The following is a 17,866-nucleotide window of genomic DNA, read 5'->3' as shown; positions in this document are numbered from 1 at the left end:
TAATGGACTTGCTATCCAAGAACTTTAGAGGGAAAAAAATCAGCTGGATACTAAATATATACCCTAAAATAAGATGGATTCAAATTACACCAAGAAGCTGGCTTTTAAAGAGGGAGAACATTTTAAATGGAGAGTAAAGCTCTGCTCAGAGGAGGTTCCATGATGTTGAAACTTCAGCTCATACTCAAAACCACAGGGCAAAAAGTCCTGTGAATTTTTCAAAGACACTGCGTTGGCCTAAATCTGTTCCTAGTGAACTCAAGAGCTGTTAATTTCAACAGAAAAATAATTAGGACAATGCTGTCCCATATACTTTGTACTATTAACGTATTCTTGTAAAAATGGAGGGCTCTAAAACCCTTTTCCTAGATAAAAACTGTTTTGTTTTTACTTTTCCAATTCACTCAGCAGGAACAGTGAAAGGAATGAGCCTAAATCTGTTCCACACACCAGAGTCCTCTGCATTTAGCCAGCGCTGCGGTACTCAAAGGCGGGGGCAGGAGGGTGATGAGCAGCACGAAGCCTGCAGGCTGTCCGGGCAGCCGCCAGCTCCAGAGGTCTTATGAGGACTCTTGCCCCGACTACATCAATAGCTTTTGGCAAACCATTTTCTGCCTCAGTTCCTCACATTTGTAAAGTGGAGATGATGACAGTGTTCTGTGTTAATAACTGTTATATGCACTGCTTTAAGTGTTATTATTTTATAGGGCTTTTCATCCATAGCCAATTACCCAATTCTCAGAGGGAAACTGAGGCACAGAGCAATGCCAATTGCTTAATGTCATCCACTAGGCCACAGCAGAAGTGGGACCTTCATCTCCAGAATTTTACATCATCCACTAAACTTATCTACAACCTTGGCACTACAAGGTGAAAATTAGCTTGCTGTTTGTCCAGCACTGTCAGACAGGATACTTGCTTACTTCTGCTAACCTTGCTATTTGCAGCCTATCTTGTTGTTGCTGTTGTTCCTGCAGAGAAAGCACAATATTAGATTTGTAAAATCACACTATATGGGAAGACACTGTGATGGCAAATGCAGGATTACGGTCTCACTGCAGGCTCTAGCAGCAGGGAAAGCCGGTGATGATGAGGGCTGCTCACAGTCTAACACGAAGAGCTTTAATGATGACAAGAGGAACACAGAACAACAAGACCAAGGGCTTTGCTTTTTACAGCAGCAAATTCTCTTAGGATTACTCCAGTGCAAAAAAATCCTTGTTCTGCAATGGATCAGTTTTCACAGCAAGGGGATAACTGATATTTAAGATGAACAAGAATAATTGAGGAACCTTCTGGTCTGACATAGACCAGAAAAGATGAGATGCATAAAATTAAAAGCCTGGTAAAAAATGCTGTTCTAGCACGTAAGATTCCTGTATCCAAATTATGGTTCCCACCCAAAAAGGCACAACTGTTTCATCTTACAGGGATGCAACACTCATTCCTTTATCACAGCCTTGCTGTTGAGGCATTGCTATTGCAACATTGCCACTTGTAAATATAACTTAGGGATACCTACATCTTTAGGACAACAGTTTCTGGCTGCATCTAGATGCACTGACACCAGCAGAGTAAGTCGTTCGAAATATCAGTCGAGCTGTCTCTCAGATAAAGCATGCCAGGCTTTACCTAAGGGAGCCTCAGGGAAGTTATGGATGCAGAAGCTCAAGAGATCCTGTCAGAAAAGGATTCAGCAATTCAGCTGCTGCACCCTATATGAACACTACACACCAAAAAGCAGAAGAGGGCCGAGACACTGGGAACTCGGCTCCAGCCAGCACCAGAAAAAGCACCCATTGATTTGGGACCCTGAGGACAACCAGAGCCTGCCTTTCCCCTTCTTTGCATACAGCAGGTGTTCCTCACAAGCCTCTTATCAAGCAATGGGAATAGGAAAGCTCTGCCTGACCAACACGTGGTCTTTAACAGCTTATAAACTTCTTTAACAACAACAACAACAACATCATTTCACATTTTACAGCCCCTCTCGTGCTGCAGGACCGCAACACACATTGCCATCTTAAACAACGAGCTGTGACGTGCTGGACCTGTGTGCATCTGGACAGGAAGAGCTGAAGATACCAGGAGGTTTCCTTCAGGCGTACAGGCTGGGGTGTGACGCAGGGGAAGCCCGTGTGTTCCCAGACGGCTTCGGTAGCAGCCGGGAAGGATGGGGTGCCTGGATCTGGTGTCTGCATGTGCTGTTCCTAACACAGAGCTGCCAGAGGCTGTGTTTGTTTTACCTTGCCTAAAGCAAGAGAGGTTATGCAAAGACAGTGGAGGTGCTAAGAATAACAGGATCTTCATCCTGAAGGCCTGTGGAAGAGTCACAGATACAAATTACCTCTCAACACTAAAATGCAGCAATTCATGCAGTCAAATTCAGCAACTATTCATGCACACCAGCATAGCAAAGCATAACCTCAGAGTAGAAATGTAAAAAAGCAAGAATATAGCTATCCCAAGAGGAATCTGGCCAGGATGTTAGGAATGCAGCCTTCCTTTCCAGAAATTGCTCAGAGGGTTACTTAGTTGCACCAACAGCTTCAAAACTGTGAACCTCAAGTCTTAACTTCAAAAAAAGTGCAGTTTTAATATCTAAGTGCCTCTTAGGGGCTCAAATGGATGGGTGCCAACAACAGAGCCATCAGCACCTACTCATCCATGGAGGCTTTCTATCTAAAAATCCCATTTATCAGCAGAGTCCCAGCAGACTACACTATGATAAACGCCTCCATGACACGTCCTAAACTTCCAAACTAACACATTCGTTTACTTATCCGTGTGTAGAAGTGTGACACAAACAGACAGCTTTCTTGAGCACCAATACCTAATCCAAAGCAATCCATTACAGCCTTCCCATTTGTTTCTGGATGGAGAATAAACTCAAGTTACTTCAGCACAATAGAAATATTGTGTAGAATTACACAATAGAAATATTGAGACAGTTTCAAGAGACTGAATACAAGATTTATATTCACTCCTACATGCTGAATGCCTCCTATAAGGAGGTACAAGCCCAGGCCGGTGCCCGCCAAAGTCCCACTGTAAAGCTCCTGCGCCACTTATGTCAAGAGGAGCTGTGCAAGGATGTGTCCAGACAAGGCATCAGGGACTGATGCTGCAACAGCCCATGGCTTTACTGGATCAAGGCTGTTCAAGTTTCATTTACCGTAGCTGAGAGGTGTGGGTGTTTGTAACTCTGGTGTTTTAAGGTCTTACATAGTACCTATATCTGTAACTCTATAGCAAAGTTAAGGATGAAACTTATGTAGACTCCTGCATAAACTCTTTAGTCATGGAAGATTTTTCAATCATTTTTTACAGATAGTCAAAATAAAAAAATGTAATAGTGTTTCATAAAAGATGACAGCCCCAACTCCAGACTCCCACCGCTTGAAGGGAAACAGGACAGCCAAGAAACTGCAATATGACAAGCATAGTTTTGCTTTCCCCAGCAAAAGCTCTGAAACTCTCCGCTATCAACACACAGGACAAGCAGGACTGAGGATGGAGAGACTCATTTGTTGCTGTCTGATACACAAAGCAGATAGGATTGCAATGGCAAAACAGCAAACAGTGACGCTCCTGTGGGTTCATGCTGCAGCAGCACAAAACGTGGGTGCCCAAGACCAGTTCAAATCAGGTCATAAAATCCAATTCATCAAAATAACCTTTCAAAAATAGATTGCTACAGTTGGCTTCCTCTGAAACCTAACTACTTCAGGCTGCTGCCCGAGCCACTGTTTGCAGGGTGTCTGCACACCAAAAGGAAAAGTTATGACTAGGGAGGTTTTAATTCAGTTCCTGGAACAGCTCTCAGGGAAAATACATACATAGATTGGGAGAGCAAAAAGGGAGCCAGGAGAGGAGATCCCTTCAGAAGTCATTAGCTGCAGCTGTTAACGTAGCTGCATGTTAGATGAAAAAAAGAAAAAAAGGAGCTTAGTCCTGCTTTGTTCGCCTCTGCACTTTGCATGCCTGCTACTTAGGCACCCTAAGTCTGCCTTCCGCGCTATCCTATTAGTTTCAAGATTTTCAGTTTAATCTGCATAAAGTTTCTGTCTTGTCCATTTGACATTCAGCTTCTTTGTGTGCAGAGGTCACTGTGCACCCCAGGAGCAGGACAAGAGGAAAAGGAGTGACAGACTCCCCTCATAGCACTCTCTCTCCAGTTCAACAAGACGGGGCCCCATTTGGATTGGGGACATCTAGAAAACAGGGCCAGGGAGCAGGTTTGCTCCTTCTTAAATCTTCCAGGTATACATCAGCCAAAGTAACCCTTGGCTGGGGAGCTGCAGCCAGCAAAAAGTAAGGGCTTTGCTCTGGACTGGGGAGCAATGGAGGGGTGGTGGCATTTACAGGGGGAGAGAGCTCCCACACCAATCTCTGCAGTTCACAGACTGGCGACCACTGCCTGTGCTGCACCTCCCACAGCTTCTGTCTCTAAAGAAAAGAAATACAAAGATAACTTCCAAAGAGGAAACTTTCCTTTGTCTATAAATTCCCATAGGAAGATGCAACATGACTTTCTATTTCTTGTCAGTGTGAAAATTACTCTTCGGAGTAGCACTTAATTACAACTCTTTGCAGTTCTCTCATTCACGTGCTACATGGGGAACGTTACTGGTAAATACAGGTGGTATGTGCAATCAGTTCAGCGCTCTTCAGAAAGCCATCAGTATTTATTCTACCCTGGACAATGCCACGTTAAGCGAACAGCCCCATTTGCAATAGCGACACACAGGTTTTACATTTGCTAGATATATTCCATGAGGAAAAAGTATGAGGAAAAATGAGACCAAGAAAAGGAAATCATAATCTATGGGTATAGCTCCGTTAAACTCTGCTGTATGGAACCAGTCAGGAGGTACCTTCTCATGCTCTGAGTAACTAACCCGCCCACGGGAGATATCCACAGCATAAACTTTGTGGCAGAGTGGCTGGCTCTGCAGCAAAAGGGAATCTGGCACTCGTAAAAGACAACAAAAGCAGGATCAGAGCTGTAAATGGCTCCTGACAGCATTCCCTTCATGAAGAGATCTCTGTGAAATATGGAATATATTAGCAAACCTGGGCTGGAAAGCAAAGCATTTTTAGGTAGGTGGAACTTTTTAACAGCATGTCATTAAGTCTCTCTTACATTTAGCATTTAATAGATGTAACTTTCACAGCAGCACACTCATTACAAAAAAAAGGCACAGGGGACCCTACCAAATAGTGAGCAGAACGGACCCAGAGCCCAAGTGCCATGTTTTGTCAGCGTTCAGGTACCACGGTGATGAGCAAAATCATCCGGATGTCTTAACACATTAAATTAGAAATATCCTTACTCTGCTACCAGTCTTCTTTGGCCCCATCCCCGCACGAGTCTGTCAGCTGAAACAGGCCAAAATTTCCGCCTGTGTAAATTACTGTAGCTCCTCTGCTGTCACTGGCATCAGGCCATTTTTTATACCAGATGTGGCTCTGACCTACGTATATTTAAAAATAGGGTCAGTGTAATAAAAATCTTAAGACCGTTTGACTGGTTGGTGCGGACATAGGCAAGGTGTGTTAATCCCATTTCCAGGACGAAGGCCAAGACGTACAACCTGTCTGAAGTAGGTCACCTGCATCCATATATAGGCACCCGTATCAAGGGGTTTAAGAAGAGCCGAGTGTTTGCACATCTCTCTGATTTCACCTGTCACTTCAGCCCTGACTTTTGACAATCCTACAGTAAAAAGGGATCGCTGTGCTTTTCCTGGCCCGTGCCCTGCCAACAGAAGGTAAAGCCATGCAGCACTTTGTCAGGGTTTGCTCCACCACCAGGACATGGCTTTTTCAAGAACACGTGCACAAAGTCCATACAACCTCAACCACTTACTACAGCTTTGTGCCCTATTATCCCCTTTTTATAGATGGGTTTGATGAGACTTCCCTATTCTACACAAAGACTGTGACTATTTAAGTGTTCTGAAATGCTGTACTAATTCTGTGTATTATTTCTAATTACTATTATCTCCATTACTACTGCACACCAAGGGGAGCTGAGGATGGCTGAGCCAAGCAAAGCAATTATCGTTCATCCTGCATGTCTCGAGCACTGCTTGACTTCTGAGGTTGATGCTGTAGAAACCTGTCCTTTGACTAGCTGAGTAAGAACCTACCAGCCATTGGTTTTGAACTATTGCACATGAGCATCATAAGGCTCCCAGGCACAAACATCATGACGGAGCTGAAGCTGGATCAAGCACTGAAATCAATCCCAATCACAGCAACCAGGTCCAAACTGCAGGTTACACCTTACTGCACAACTCAATGATAAAAAAAAGCAGCTTTTTAAAAAAAAAAATAAAACAATCTTTTCCCATGATAAGGGCTTACATGCTGGGAAGTGTCATTTTTACAAACTCCCATTACCACACAGATCAGTTTTAATTGATCTGAACTCATCTAGCCAACAGGGTTTTCCCTCTGTCCAGTTTTAGCACCAGAGGTGTTTTAAACCGAGCCAGTGTTAACAACTTTCTCCCGGCCTCAAATAGTTCAAGACCATCTCATTAGGAATTTGATAAATAACCTGAAGCAGCAGGTTACAGACTAACAGGAATCTGTAGTAGATAGCTGACCTATTTAACACCCCAGCTAACTTTCCAGCAGGATTGAGTTGAATAGGAGCAAGCTGTTAACAGGAGATACGCACATCGTAGATCTAAGTCCTCGAAGCTCGCAAGATCATTACTGTTTAGCCGGTAGGCCTGACTTACTCCTTCCGACTAAATTTATCTGAATGCTTCAGACTGACTCTATTAGCATCACTCCTGAACTCTCTGCCTCAGCACAGAAAAGCAGAGCAAGAAAGTTAAATTGCTGCAAACACAGTGGCAGTCAGATCCAAGGAGACTGGCTCTTCATGACATAGTTCTGTGAACAAGAGGCATTAAATGTGAAGCAGAACACCCAAGGATTTTGGCTCTGTGTCTTCCCTTCATAGGGAAATGCCTTCTCTCCGCAGCATCAAAGCAAGACAGGCATTTGGTGCAGTCACCATTAAAAGACTGCAGTGTAGTAATAATGGTCTTCAATGGTGAGGGACATCTCCTAGAAGAGAAAACCTGGCTATTTTTCCTGTGCTTTGCGGTACCTCCTATGGCTGCCTTCCCCATTCTGAGCATGGTACATGTATAGGCTTTGCCTGTTCCCTCCTTTCATTACGTACCCAGCCAAAGTCTGCCCATGTTTTTCTCTAATGTGTTGGAAAACTTACCTTTGGCTTTCCATCCCAAAAGCTACAGCTCCAATCAAACCTCTTATTGTCTCATTTCTGTGATTTCCTTTGGCTTCTGACCTTCCCCACACTGACATCACCCGCTTCCCTTCCACAGAGGATGCAGGCTGCGATCCCTTTCTCAGCCAAGTGCCCTCCAGCTCTGAAGTGCTCTGCTAGATAACTTAGTTGCATTCTTCCACGTTTTTTTAAGTTTCCCTACAGTTTTCTCATTTCTTCCCTATTTTTCTGCTTGTATCTTATTCTCAGCCATTCCCTCTGCTCCAGACCCAGTGCTAGACTCCGTAACTCCTCTGGCTCGTCCTTCAGGCGTGTTTAAAAGCAAAGCAAAGCGAAAGGCAAGTCTTCGGTTAAATGAATTCACAATCCACTTGACAGCTTTTATCATAAGCACTTGATGGCAGTGATCATCTTTTGGTTCAGTGTTCACGCAGCATCTGCTTCAGAAGGAACTAATCAGTGACTGAGACAATAATACAAATAACAACTCTGGCAGAGAACCATCATAACATAATGACAATATTGTAGGTCCTATAGGAGGATAGCCCTATTGGAAGTTTTATTGCATCCACTCACAATCCTTCGAATGCTCTCCTGCACCTATAGCTTCAAAAGCTGCACAGACTGACAGGTACAGCACTTGAAGGGCCTGCAGAAACCAAAGGCAACCCGCTGCAACTTTTCATCTGGAGTTTCCACTAAACTTGTCCTGTGGGAAAAGACAGTAGTAAACAGTGGAAGAGAAACACAGTCCAGACATTTCCACAGAAAGTAAATCTGCTGCCACAGAGCACTGCATATTTCTTGCTAGCTATTATTTTTAACCTCTTGCAGATTTATTTTTACTACAATTTAAACGTATCTGTTATATGCCATAACATTATTATTATGAGAGACTAAAATAGCAAAGTATTCTAGGCACTTGATACCATTTTACGAAACAGGGAATTAAAGCTAGTGATGACTGCAGGTCACTACAGCAGCCACCGATGCACATGACGCCCTTTCAGCCTTACTTCTTAGACCTCCTCTGTGGACAGAGGGAAGATGAACAGAAATTGTGGAATTACTCCCAAAGTTGTGGTGTGCTTTCTCTTGCTGTTTAACTAGGGAGGCGCAAAAAAGGAATTAAAATGCATTCAATGGGATGAACTTCTGCCTGCTGCTACCGGGCTGTGGGCGCAGCCTTGGGCTCACAGCCCACAGCCTGAAGCCACCGAAGCCACCAGCTAAGCGTACACATCTCATACTGAAAACTACCTGGGATTGACACATACCTTAGAATCATAGAATAGTTTGGGTTGGAAGGGACCTCTAAAGGTCATCTAAGTCCAACCCCCCTGCCGTGGGCAGGGACATCTTCAACTAGATCAGGTGGCTCAGAGCCCCGTCCAACCTGACCTTGAATGTTTCCAGGGATGGGGCATCCACCACCTCTCTGGGCAACCTGGGCCAGTGCTTCACCACCCTCAGCGTAAACAATTTCTTCTTTATATCTAGTCTGAATCTACCTTCTTTTAGTTTAAAACCATTACCCTTGTCCTATCACGACAGGCCCTACTAAAGAGTCTGTCCCCATCTTTCTTATAAGCCCCCTTTAAGTACTGAGAGGCTGCAATAAGATCTCCCCGAAGCCTTCTCTTCTCTAGGCTGAACAACCCCAACTCTCAGCCTTTCCTCATAGGAGAGGTGTTCCACCTCTCTGATCATTTTTGTGGTCCTAACCTTGAGGCTTTCATTACATTTTTCACTAAGCTGTTTTAAATAAGCAAAAGTTTGTTTGTGCAAGGGCCTCAGGTTTTGGCTTTATAGTGTATACTCTATTGAGTCTAATAAAATACATTTAAATAAATAAATTCTGTCTTCGTTAATCAGCTTAGCTTTTCAGTGTTCCAGCACTGATGGATGTCTATTTGTATCAAGACAAACTATGGTAGAGCGTAACTTTCCACTCCTGAAAAGCACTGCTGCAAAGCTCTTTGTTTTCAGCTTGGATGCTGTTTGGCACAACAGTTTGACATTCACTTACAAGACTGGTGAAAAATATGCACTGCTAATTTTCCTAAGTGCCATGCCAGCATCTCTGGGGGCCATGCATTTGCCTACCTTCCCATACAGTAATATGATTCGCTCCCAGCTAATAAAGTGGACTTCACATCAGCTAAGGAAAGACTTCAGTTAGGGTGTCCTCCTTCTTTGTTATTGAATGATATAGTCATGGCAAAGAGCTAAAGTTGATAACATCTTTAAAATACATATTTTTTTTTCTCTAACGTGGGGGATACAAGCCGATAATCCCTGCAGATCTCCTTTTTCTCCCCCATTGCCCCCGTGGTTTATCATGTCCAATTAGCCATCTGCCATGCCTGCACTGCCATACAAAGGAAGCCCGCTCTCCTCCACCGCAGCCCATCAGCGGGGCTATTGTCCCAGCTGACAAACAAGAATCAGACACTATTGTTTCCAGCTGACGATGCTGCTCCCAACGTAGGCTGCCAGTTGCCATTAAAACAGCGGGAGCACCAGGGTACACTCCAGGAGTCAGGAACCATGCCAGCAGCGCCGATATTACTGGGGAAGCTTTACAAAGCTCTTTTCACTATATATATATATATATAGTGTGTGTGTATATATATATATATGTATTTTCTAATTTCAGGTAACAAACCAACCTGGGCCAACTACTACTCTTCACATCCTGGCTGCACCACAACATGCCCGACCTACTGCCTTTACTGTTTTACCAAGCGCTCACCTTGCGAAGAAAGGCTCACAATCCCCAGAAGAGCAACATCTTGGAGTTAAATCTTTCCTTGTAATGATTTTTTCATTTTGAAGGTAAGGCATGTCTTCTGCCACTTCAGCACAGCTTATTCCACACACACACACACACAAAAAAAGTGGTTTTAAAAACCTGAAAACTCCACTAAGTCTACACGGGTACCAATTATGCAACAAGGTTAATTTAATTTCTCTCACAAACAACACACACTCACCCTTTTTCCCAAGGCCACTTCACTAACAGAAATGACCAGAGCAGCTGGTCTGCCAGTCACCGGGATGTTAAATTGAAGATCATTTCCTCTTATTATTCTCAGCAAAGCATGATGTGACCTTACGCTAAAAACTACAGTCTGCCTAATTATGGTAGTTTTGTTCCATCAGTGAAACTGAAATGCTGGTTCATATAATTAAGGTTACAAAAAAAGGAATTTCATTTTTAGTTTTAAAGGCAATTTGTTGCCTTGAGGTGGGAGTGTGACAAATTAGGCCTATGTACCTATATGTTCTCAGTCATTATATTGTGTAATTTGGAAGAAACAGAAGACGCTCCCAGATTTTAGTTACAAAGCCACACATGTTGATAAGGGAGAAAGAACTCCAATAAACCACAATTTATTCTAGGCACTAGTTAATGAAAGTGAGCAAACAAAATGAATATTTATATTTAAAAGTAGAAACAGAATTATCTCCTAAGCCCTTGATTAGGAAACAGGAATTATTTAAACTTTAATAAATGTTTTACATGATATTTCACAGTCCAGCACTGAACACACATAATTTTAATATACCACTTTGAATCTTCACTGAATAGTTCAAAATAAAATAAATGAAAAGCAACTGAAACTAATGTTATTCCACAGTAATCACATACGTAACTACTTTCACAATGACTTACAACAGAGGAAAGTCTTTGCCCTGTATTCAAATACTGGGCTCATTCTGAACCAAATCTGAAATACGACATGAAAACTTAAATATTTTGCTGAAATACTGCTCCATTCTTAGCACAAAATGCTCTAAATCCCATTTCAACACACTGCAGTCCACATATCGCACAGGTGACTGACTCGAACCTAGATTTACAATTGCCATTGCAGTGCCGGGGCCAAGTTCTGTTTTCAGTTACATCCGCGAAAACTCCCAAACAATTATTCTGAAGTCCTCTGGATCTGCGTGACAGTAACACAATCTGTCCCAGAACTGAGTGGAAAAAAAAAAATAATTCAAAATATCATGACTTCTTTCTTTTACAGCCCTCCACACTTTAGGGTTCTCCAGTCAGATAATCATATTTGACTTCTCTTTTCATATCCAGCTTTCTTTTGCAACACATATATTGTAATATTCGCTGTTATTCTTGCCAGATTCGCTAGGCAAAATTCCCCAAGTGGCAGAGTCCGTTCAGTTAAACACAGGGTGCGTGTGCCATGCAAGGCTGTAAGACGGGAGTTGTTTATTCAAAGAAATATTAAAAGCAGGACACCAGTCCAAATCAAACAAAAGCACAAATACCTCTAAGTTGTTTCATGACTTACTTTAAGTTCCAGCCATAAAATGCACAGCGTTATGGGTTTATAAGGCCTAATACTCCTTAAGTATTTTCTTTGATATAACTATGAAGTACTTAAAATACCACTGGGTACTGTACGGTACGTGTCGCCATGGAGCAATAAAACCGCTATACATCCATAATCAACCTTCCTAGGGACCATAAGGTCACAGCAGCTGAAACAACAGAATACTTCATCCCCAACCTTCAAGAGGCCCAGAGCACCTGTCCGGCCAGAGGACTCCCCAGCGGGCTCTTAACATGAGGGTGTGCTTGGAAATTAAACCAAAAAAAAAAAAACCAAACCCACACCACCAAACCCATCAAAGTTGCTCCCATTTTTAAACCCTCATGTTTCCACAGCAGTTTATTACTGTGGGACTCCATAAAATACACTATGGGAGGCAGGTGGTGGGGAAACAGCGATAGTTATATTTGCCTGGCCAAGTTGGATGCTCACTTGTGTCTGTGCAGCTCGTCATCCCAAGACACGCATGCCCATCTAAGGCCACATGCAAAATGGTCTACACAAGCACTAGGAGGGTTGTGCAGGGCTCCTCTTTGATGACTTTGGGATAGTACTTTTCTTCTTTCAGATTTTCAACCCCAAAACACAGTGTAGGCAACAGGTTTTCCCCCACCCCCCCCCAAATAACTTCTGCAGGTGCCATATCGAGCCTTATTGCATTGCCTGGGCACTTTACCAATGTCCGTGCTATAAGCTTATGTTCCCTATTGCAGCCTGTCCTGGAAATCAAGGATTATGAACTTCAGTACATACCAGCTCTGAAGAGAAGCTGGGTGTGAAAGGCCTCTTCCTCCAGAAGTAATTCTGTTCAGTCTTAATTGAATTAATATCAAATAGAATAAATATCTTCCTACTGGCCTGTAACACAATGGAATCTCATCCAGAAGAAACGCATTGTAAATGGCTATCAGATGTCACCCCTGTTGCCCTGTACGTACTTCTGAGCGAGGAGGAAGGAAGAAGTATGGGAACTCCCTCCAAGAGTCCTGAGGAGGAGGAGATGGGACAACAGCAGGGCAGAGTTACAAGGTCTTCCCTGTGCACTGGGGTACCCGGTGACAGAGGCTTGGGAGGGTCTGGGTCCCCACATGTAGTGAGATAACCTTCCTCCTCCCCCATGTCAATCACATGAAAAAACACCTACATAAGACAATAAGGAAAGAAAGGAACAAAACTCATATTCCTGGCAGGGTCAGAGGTCAAAGCCTCCAGAGACCAGTACAGATTTTAATTAACAGCATCACCTTAAAGAGCTTTCCAAGTGGTAGGCACAATCTGACAGTCTTTTCTACAACAGAGCCTCCTTTATCAGCACACACTACCAGACCAGGCCTTATAAATTATAAAGTCTCAAGGTGAGGAAGCCAGGCATCACGCAAACACCTCACCCCCAGTGACAACTCGATTGAATCAATTTATCTGCTCTACGAGGAGACACTTGATTCCATCAACCTCGAGGAGCACTTCTCTGCAGACATCATTTCAAGCACATCTATTGATCAAACAGCCTGGCCACTGCCAATCATTTTGAAGTTATTTAGTAGCGGAGCTGCCAGTCACTCGTGCACAAATGAACAATGCTGGAAGTATAACCGGCTGGTGGAAAGCAGAAAGCAAACAGAATAATTCATCGCAGTCAAAGGAGATGGAACAATGTCAATTTTCAACTCACTCACAGGAAGTATTGATGACAAAGTCAGCATCTTTGTATCAGACATAATCAATGTTATACTTAAGTGCCAGAAAAATAAATTAGAAAATAAAACTGTACCTGCTAGTGGATAAGAAATATTCATGATTACCCTTGCCAGTAATTGGTAGTTTGCTAAATTGTTCTGTCACTGACCTCTATAAATATTTAAAATTTTGGTAAAGGATTTCCTTATATGTTTCACCTCTGCTTCCAAAACACACTGCAGAAATTCCTGCAGCTTAGGCACAGAGGTAAAGCTTTCCCTCTGCGTCTGTATCCAAGGGATATCTGTCATTTGTATGCTTTACAAAGTGACTTACTTTATGCTTGAAACAACAAGTATTTGGATTCAGTTCCATGCAACATAAAAGTCTCGGTACACATTTAATATAGACCGAGAGTTCCAGAGAACTTGCTCATATTTTATCTGTCACCAAAATAGACATAAGGAACTTAGCAAGGCACACCTAGGCATAGATTTAGTTTCTTACTCAAACATAAGCTCAAACAGAAGCGATAGACGTCGCGCAGAAATTACTGCCTCAATTCAGCAGCCGATGTTATCCCAGAAATCAGAGCTGGAGACTGCAATAGCATTTCTGCCCTTAAAGTCCCTCTGCCTGTTAATTTTTATCCCAATTACATGGAAATGATTCTCTAAAAGACGGCTGAATTACTCTCTGCATATATCTGATGGTGAAAATTAGAATAGTCCCTACCCTGCCTGTCTCCGGGGAGGTTTAACTGACTGCCAGCATCAACCACACAGGTGTCAAATCCACCCTTTTCTTAAAAGTCATTCCTAGTTCTCATCAGTGTAAGCACCAGAACAGACCCTCCTTTATTACCTCGTGTTAATTCCTTCAGTTTTAACTTCCAGGTAGAGCTCAGAGAGCTGCTGTCTCAGTTGTCATCGTTGATAAGGCACTGCTACCTCCGAGTGTTTGGGTGCTGCTGGGGGAGCTGCTCCGTGCGCGGCGCCATTCCCAGCATCAGCCTCCTCTGCTGGTACCAGGGAGCAGCCTATCGATCCTCCCGGCTCAGTGCAAAGCCCAGCTGGTTGCTAAAAGCCCCTGAGTGAGATATTAGTTGTTTGGACTCCCATTTTTTTTTCCACCGAGAATAATGAGTTCATGCTTTTCCGTGTAGTAGCTATGAATTCGGGAAGAGTTCAGGCAGTTTAGTGTATGCTTGTGCTACTGGAGCAGCTAATCTTTAAGCCACATAGATTCATTTTTTTATTTGACGTCAATGTACGAGGGCACGTAAGCCACAATGGTTACGCTTTACAAATCCAGAATACGAGTCAGGACAGAAGGAATAAAAGAAAAAAGCTAGTATCAAGGGAAAAAGGATGCTAGTCAATGCAGGTCTCTGCAGCTATTACAAATCAGACCCTATCTCAGTCCTTACTCAGGCAAGATTGCCACTGACGGCCGAAAAGAGGAGTGGGAGAGTCAGTTGTGTCCTGTCTACAGTTGTTCTCCTAAGCCCCACATCAGCCGTTCTCTCTGCCATCCATTAAAATCAACTTCAGACAGACACAACAGCAGCGCACAAACCCCAGAAGTGAACGGTGCACAAACAACGCCGGAAACCAACAGTGCAATTTCATGCGAGTCGTGCCTGCTCTCGTGCTTTTTCCCCATTTCTCAGTGATGTTGCCTGGCCATTTTAACAGCCGACAATCAAAATTAATTACTAGTAGGGTTTTTTTTCCATGTCATCTTTTTGGACACAAGATGCTACATAACGGCGCAGAAACAAGAATTTTGCCATCTCCTTCGATGAAGCTTAAGGTAGACGAGACAACCATCAGGGATGGCCTATGCATACATGCTTCAGTGCAAGGACATGGCTTAGGCATCTCCTCCCAGGCCCACGTTCCTGTGATTTTGTTTTCTCAAGCAGCAGAAGTGTTAGGAGACTGTCTGAAATCTCCAGGTTAAATGTATAAGGCAGGTGACAAGCGTATTCATGGATCTACAGGTGAAATTCCAGGTGAAGGAGGCAGATTGGGAGAAATGTCTGGTCACATGGCTCCCTGTGCTTTTTCCTCATTTAGGAATACTTTTTTCATACAAACTAGACAGACTTGACTCTCTCCAAATTCAATTCTACTAACATGCTTATGTTGAGAAGGCAGTGTCACAGAGAAATGATTCAGCTTTGGGTGAAGGAGGGGAGAGAGAGAAAAAGTGGGGGGAACCTTTTAAAAGGAAAATTGGTGGGTTATTTTTTCTTTTTTTAAACAAATCTGTCATTGTTGAGACTTAGGAAATTAGCTTGTAACCAGGTAGGCTATCAACAGGCAAATATCCTACAGCTTAATGGCTTGTGGATCACAAGATACATACAGCCAGACCTTATTATAGTTATCCTCTAGATCAAAGGGTTTTCACATAAATAGGGTGCAGTCTACCATAGCAGGGAGCTGCTGCAGGCCTTCAGGATTTTACTTCTTTAAAGTTTTGGTGATTACATAATTGGTTTTTTGTAACTGGAGCTCAAAGCACTGTGTGTAGCTAATGAGCAGGTAGAAGGAGGAAAACAGCTGAAAAGCAAAGTCTTGACAAACAGCTGTGGCACTAAGTGTCAGTCCTAGCCTAAAAGGGTCAATCCCCTTATGAAGCAAGCATTTAATCCTTTACAATTTTTAATTAAAAATCTACCAAGAAGCCTATAATACTTTCTTAAGATTTTGTCGGGGGGGGGGGTGGGGGGTGGGGGAGTGGGGAGGGGCAGACCACAAGTTGTTTTGGTTGAGATGCTGATCCTGTGCAAAGCCATGTTTCAGAGCTGAGGGCTCCCACACAAACACCACCTCACAAACGGGTGGTGCAGTGGGGATCCCAGCACGTACCCATCGCCCAGAGAATTTAATTAACCACAGCATCGTTAGCGAAGGCCCCACACCACGCTCTGCTGTAGCCCAGCTACACTTCTGCTCCCCTTCAGCATCCTCTGAAGCGGGAGAGCGAAACACACAGCTCTCCTCACCCAGCCCCGGGATACTTTGCGAGCCCATCCCCGCGAGGTCAGCATCCCCGGCCGGCAGCGGGGCTGCGGGCGAGCGCTGCCCGGGGCGCCCCTGCCCTCGCTTCCCACCCGAGGGCGGCGGGGGTAGCGCCCGGCGCTTCGCCCGGGCGGAGCGGGCAGGGCAGGCAGCCGGCTCCGCTTCCAAATAGCGGCCGGTACCCGGGCGGCCGCCGCCGCTGCCCGGGGCGGGAGCCCGGCGGGGCCCAGCCGGCACAGCCTCCCGCGGGGGCGACGACGCGGCGGTTCTCCCCGAGCATCCCCGCGGGGCTTTTGTGCCTGCCCGGGGCGGGGGCCCGGCCGGTCCCCTCCCGAGGCGGTCGGCGGCGGGAGCGCAGCCCCGCGGTAGCATCCTCCCGGGGGCGGGAGGGGGGGACCGGAGCACGGACGACCCGAGGGGCTGCGGCGGACAAAGCGAGGAGGCAGGCGGGGACCCCCTCCATTCCCCTCCCCGCGGCTCCGCCGCCGGCGGTGCCCGCGCCGCCGCCGCCAACCCCGCATCCCGCGGCGGAGGCAGGGCCCGGCGCTGGCGCTGCCCCGGTCCCTTCCCCGCGGCTCTCCTACCTGTTCGAAAGAAAGCATCCACCTCGGAGTCGGGGACAGCGCCTTCCTCCGCCGCCCCTTCGGCGGGATTCATGGCTGGGGGAGAGGCGGCGGCGAGCCCGGCGGCTGGTAATATCCAGTGAGTTAGGGAGGAGGAGAGCCGAGAGAGAGAAAGAGGGAGGGAGGGAGGGAGAAGAGGAGGGAGGGAGGGAGGGATGGAGGCGCGTTTAGCAGCGAGCCCAGCCGAGCGCCTCCCGGATCATGCCTTCCGCGGTGCCTGCGGGGCGGCTGCCCCGGAGCTGGGCTGCGCTGCCCCCGGGCTGCGCTGGGCTGCGCTAGGCGGCGCGGCCCGGGGCGGAGTGCCGGTGCCGAGCCCCGCCGCCGCCGGCCCCCTCCCCTCCGCCCGCTATTGTTCCGACCTGCTCCGCTCCCCCCCGCCGCCGCTGCCCCTCGCCGCGCTGACAGCCCAGCCCAGCCCGGCCCGGCCCGGCCCCCGGCGGCCGCCCCCGCCGCTTCCCTACCGGCACTTCCTGAGCCAGGCCGGGGCGCCGGCCGGGGAGGCTGCGGCGCCCCCCGCCGCCGGGGCAGCCCCTCCGCGGGGCGCGGCCGCTCCGCGCAGCAGCACGGCGGGGGTCCAGCTGCTGCCGGCGGGCCGGGCACAGGTGCGGGCATGGGCGCCCCGCCGGGGGGTGGATTTTTTTATTTCCCACCCCTGTGCGCTCCGCAGCCGCATTGATGCGCTTCACCGGTCTGCACCGCTGCCATGTCTCCCCTCTGATGAATAACCGCGGGGGCACGGCGCAGCGCTCGGCTGTCAGCTGGGCAGGTACTCGGGGAGAGAAAGTGAACGCCGGTGTGGTTACGGGGAAAAACACTTCTTTGTTTGGGGGTTTGGCGGGGGGGGGGGTGGTGTTGGTGGTGTTCATGGGCCGTGGGGCACGATTGCTTTGGAAACGA

At 46.2% G+C, this 17,866-nt stretch overlaps 1 protein-coding gene across 12 annotated transcripts in view; it reads right to left on the bottom strand.

The window, feature by feature from the left end:
- The window catches only part of KALRN (kalirin RhoGEF kinase), a 536,830-nt gene extending 519,360 nt beyond the window's left edge, over positions 1 to 17,470 (bottom strand). For 11 of the 12 annotated variants that reach the window (XM_076342996.1, XM_076342997.1, XM_076342998.1 and 8 more), the window contains exon 1: positions 16,931 to 17,054. In XM_076342996.1, coding sequence (XP_076199111.1) covers positions 16,931 to 17,003 — 73 coding nt within the window. In that variant the 5' untranslated portion in view covers positions 17,004 to 17,054. Of the gene's footprint in view, positions 1 to 16,930; positions 17,055 to 17,430 lie in introns of those variants that run through there. The other variant, XM_076342988.1, reaches the window with a different exon arrangement.
- Between the last annotated feature and the right edge of the window lie 396 nt (positions 17,471 to 17,866).

The sequence above is a fragment of the Aptenodytes patagonicus genome, chromosome 6, assembly GCF_965638725.1.
Source record: "Aptenodytes patagonicus chromosome 6, bAptPat1.pri.cur, whole genome shotgun sequence".
NCBI classification, from domain to species: Eukaryota; Metazoa; Chordata; class Aves; order Sphenisciformes; family Spheniscidae; genus Aptenodytes; species Aptenodytes patagonicus.
Note: the sequence above shows the minus strand (reverse complement) of the source record. Positions and strands in the feature narration are given on the sequence as shown.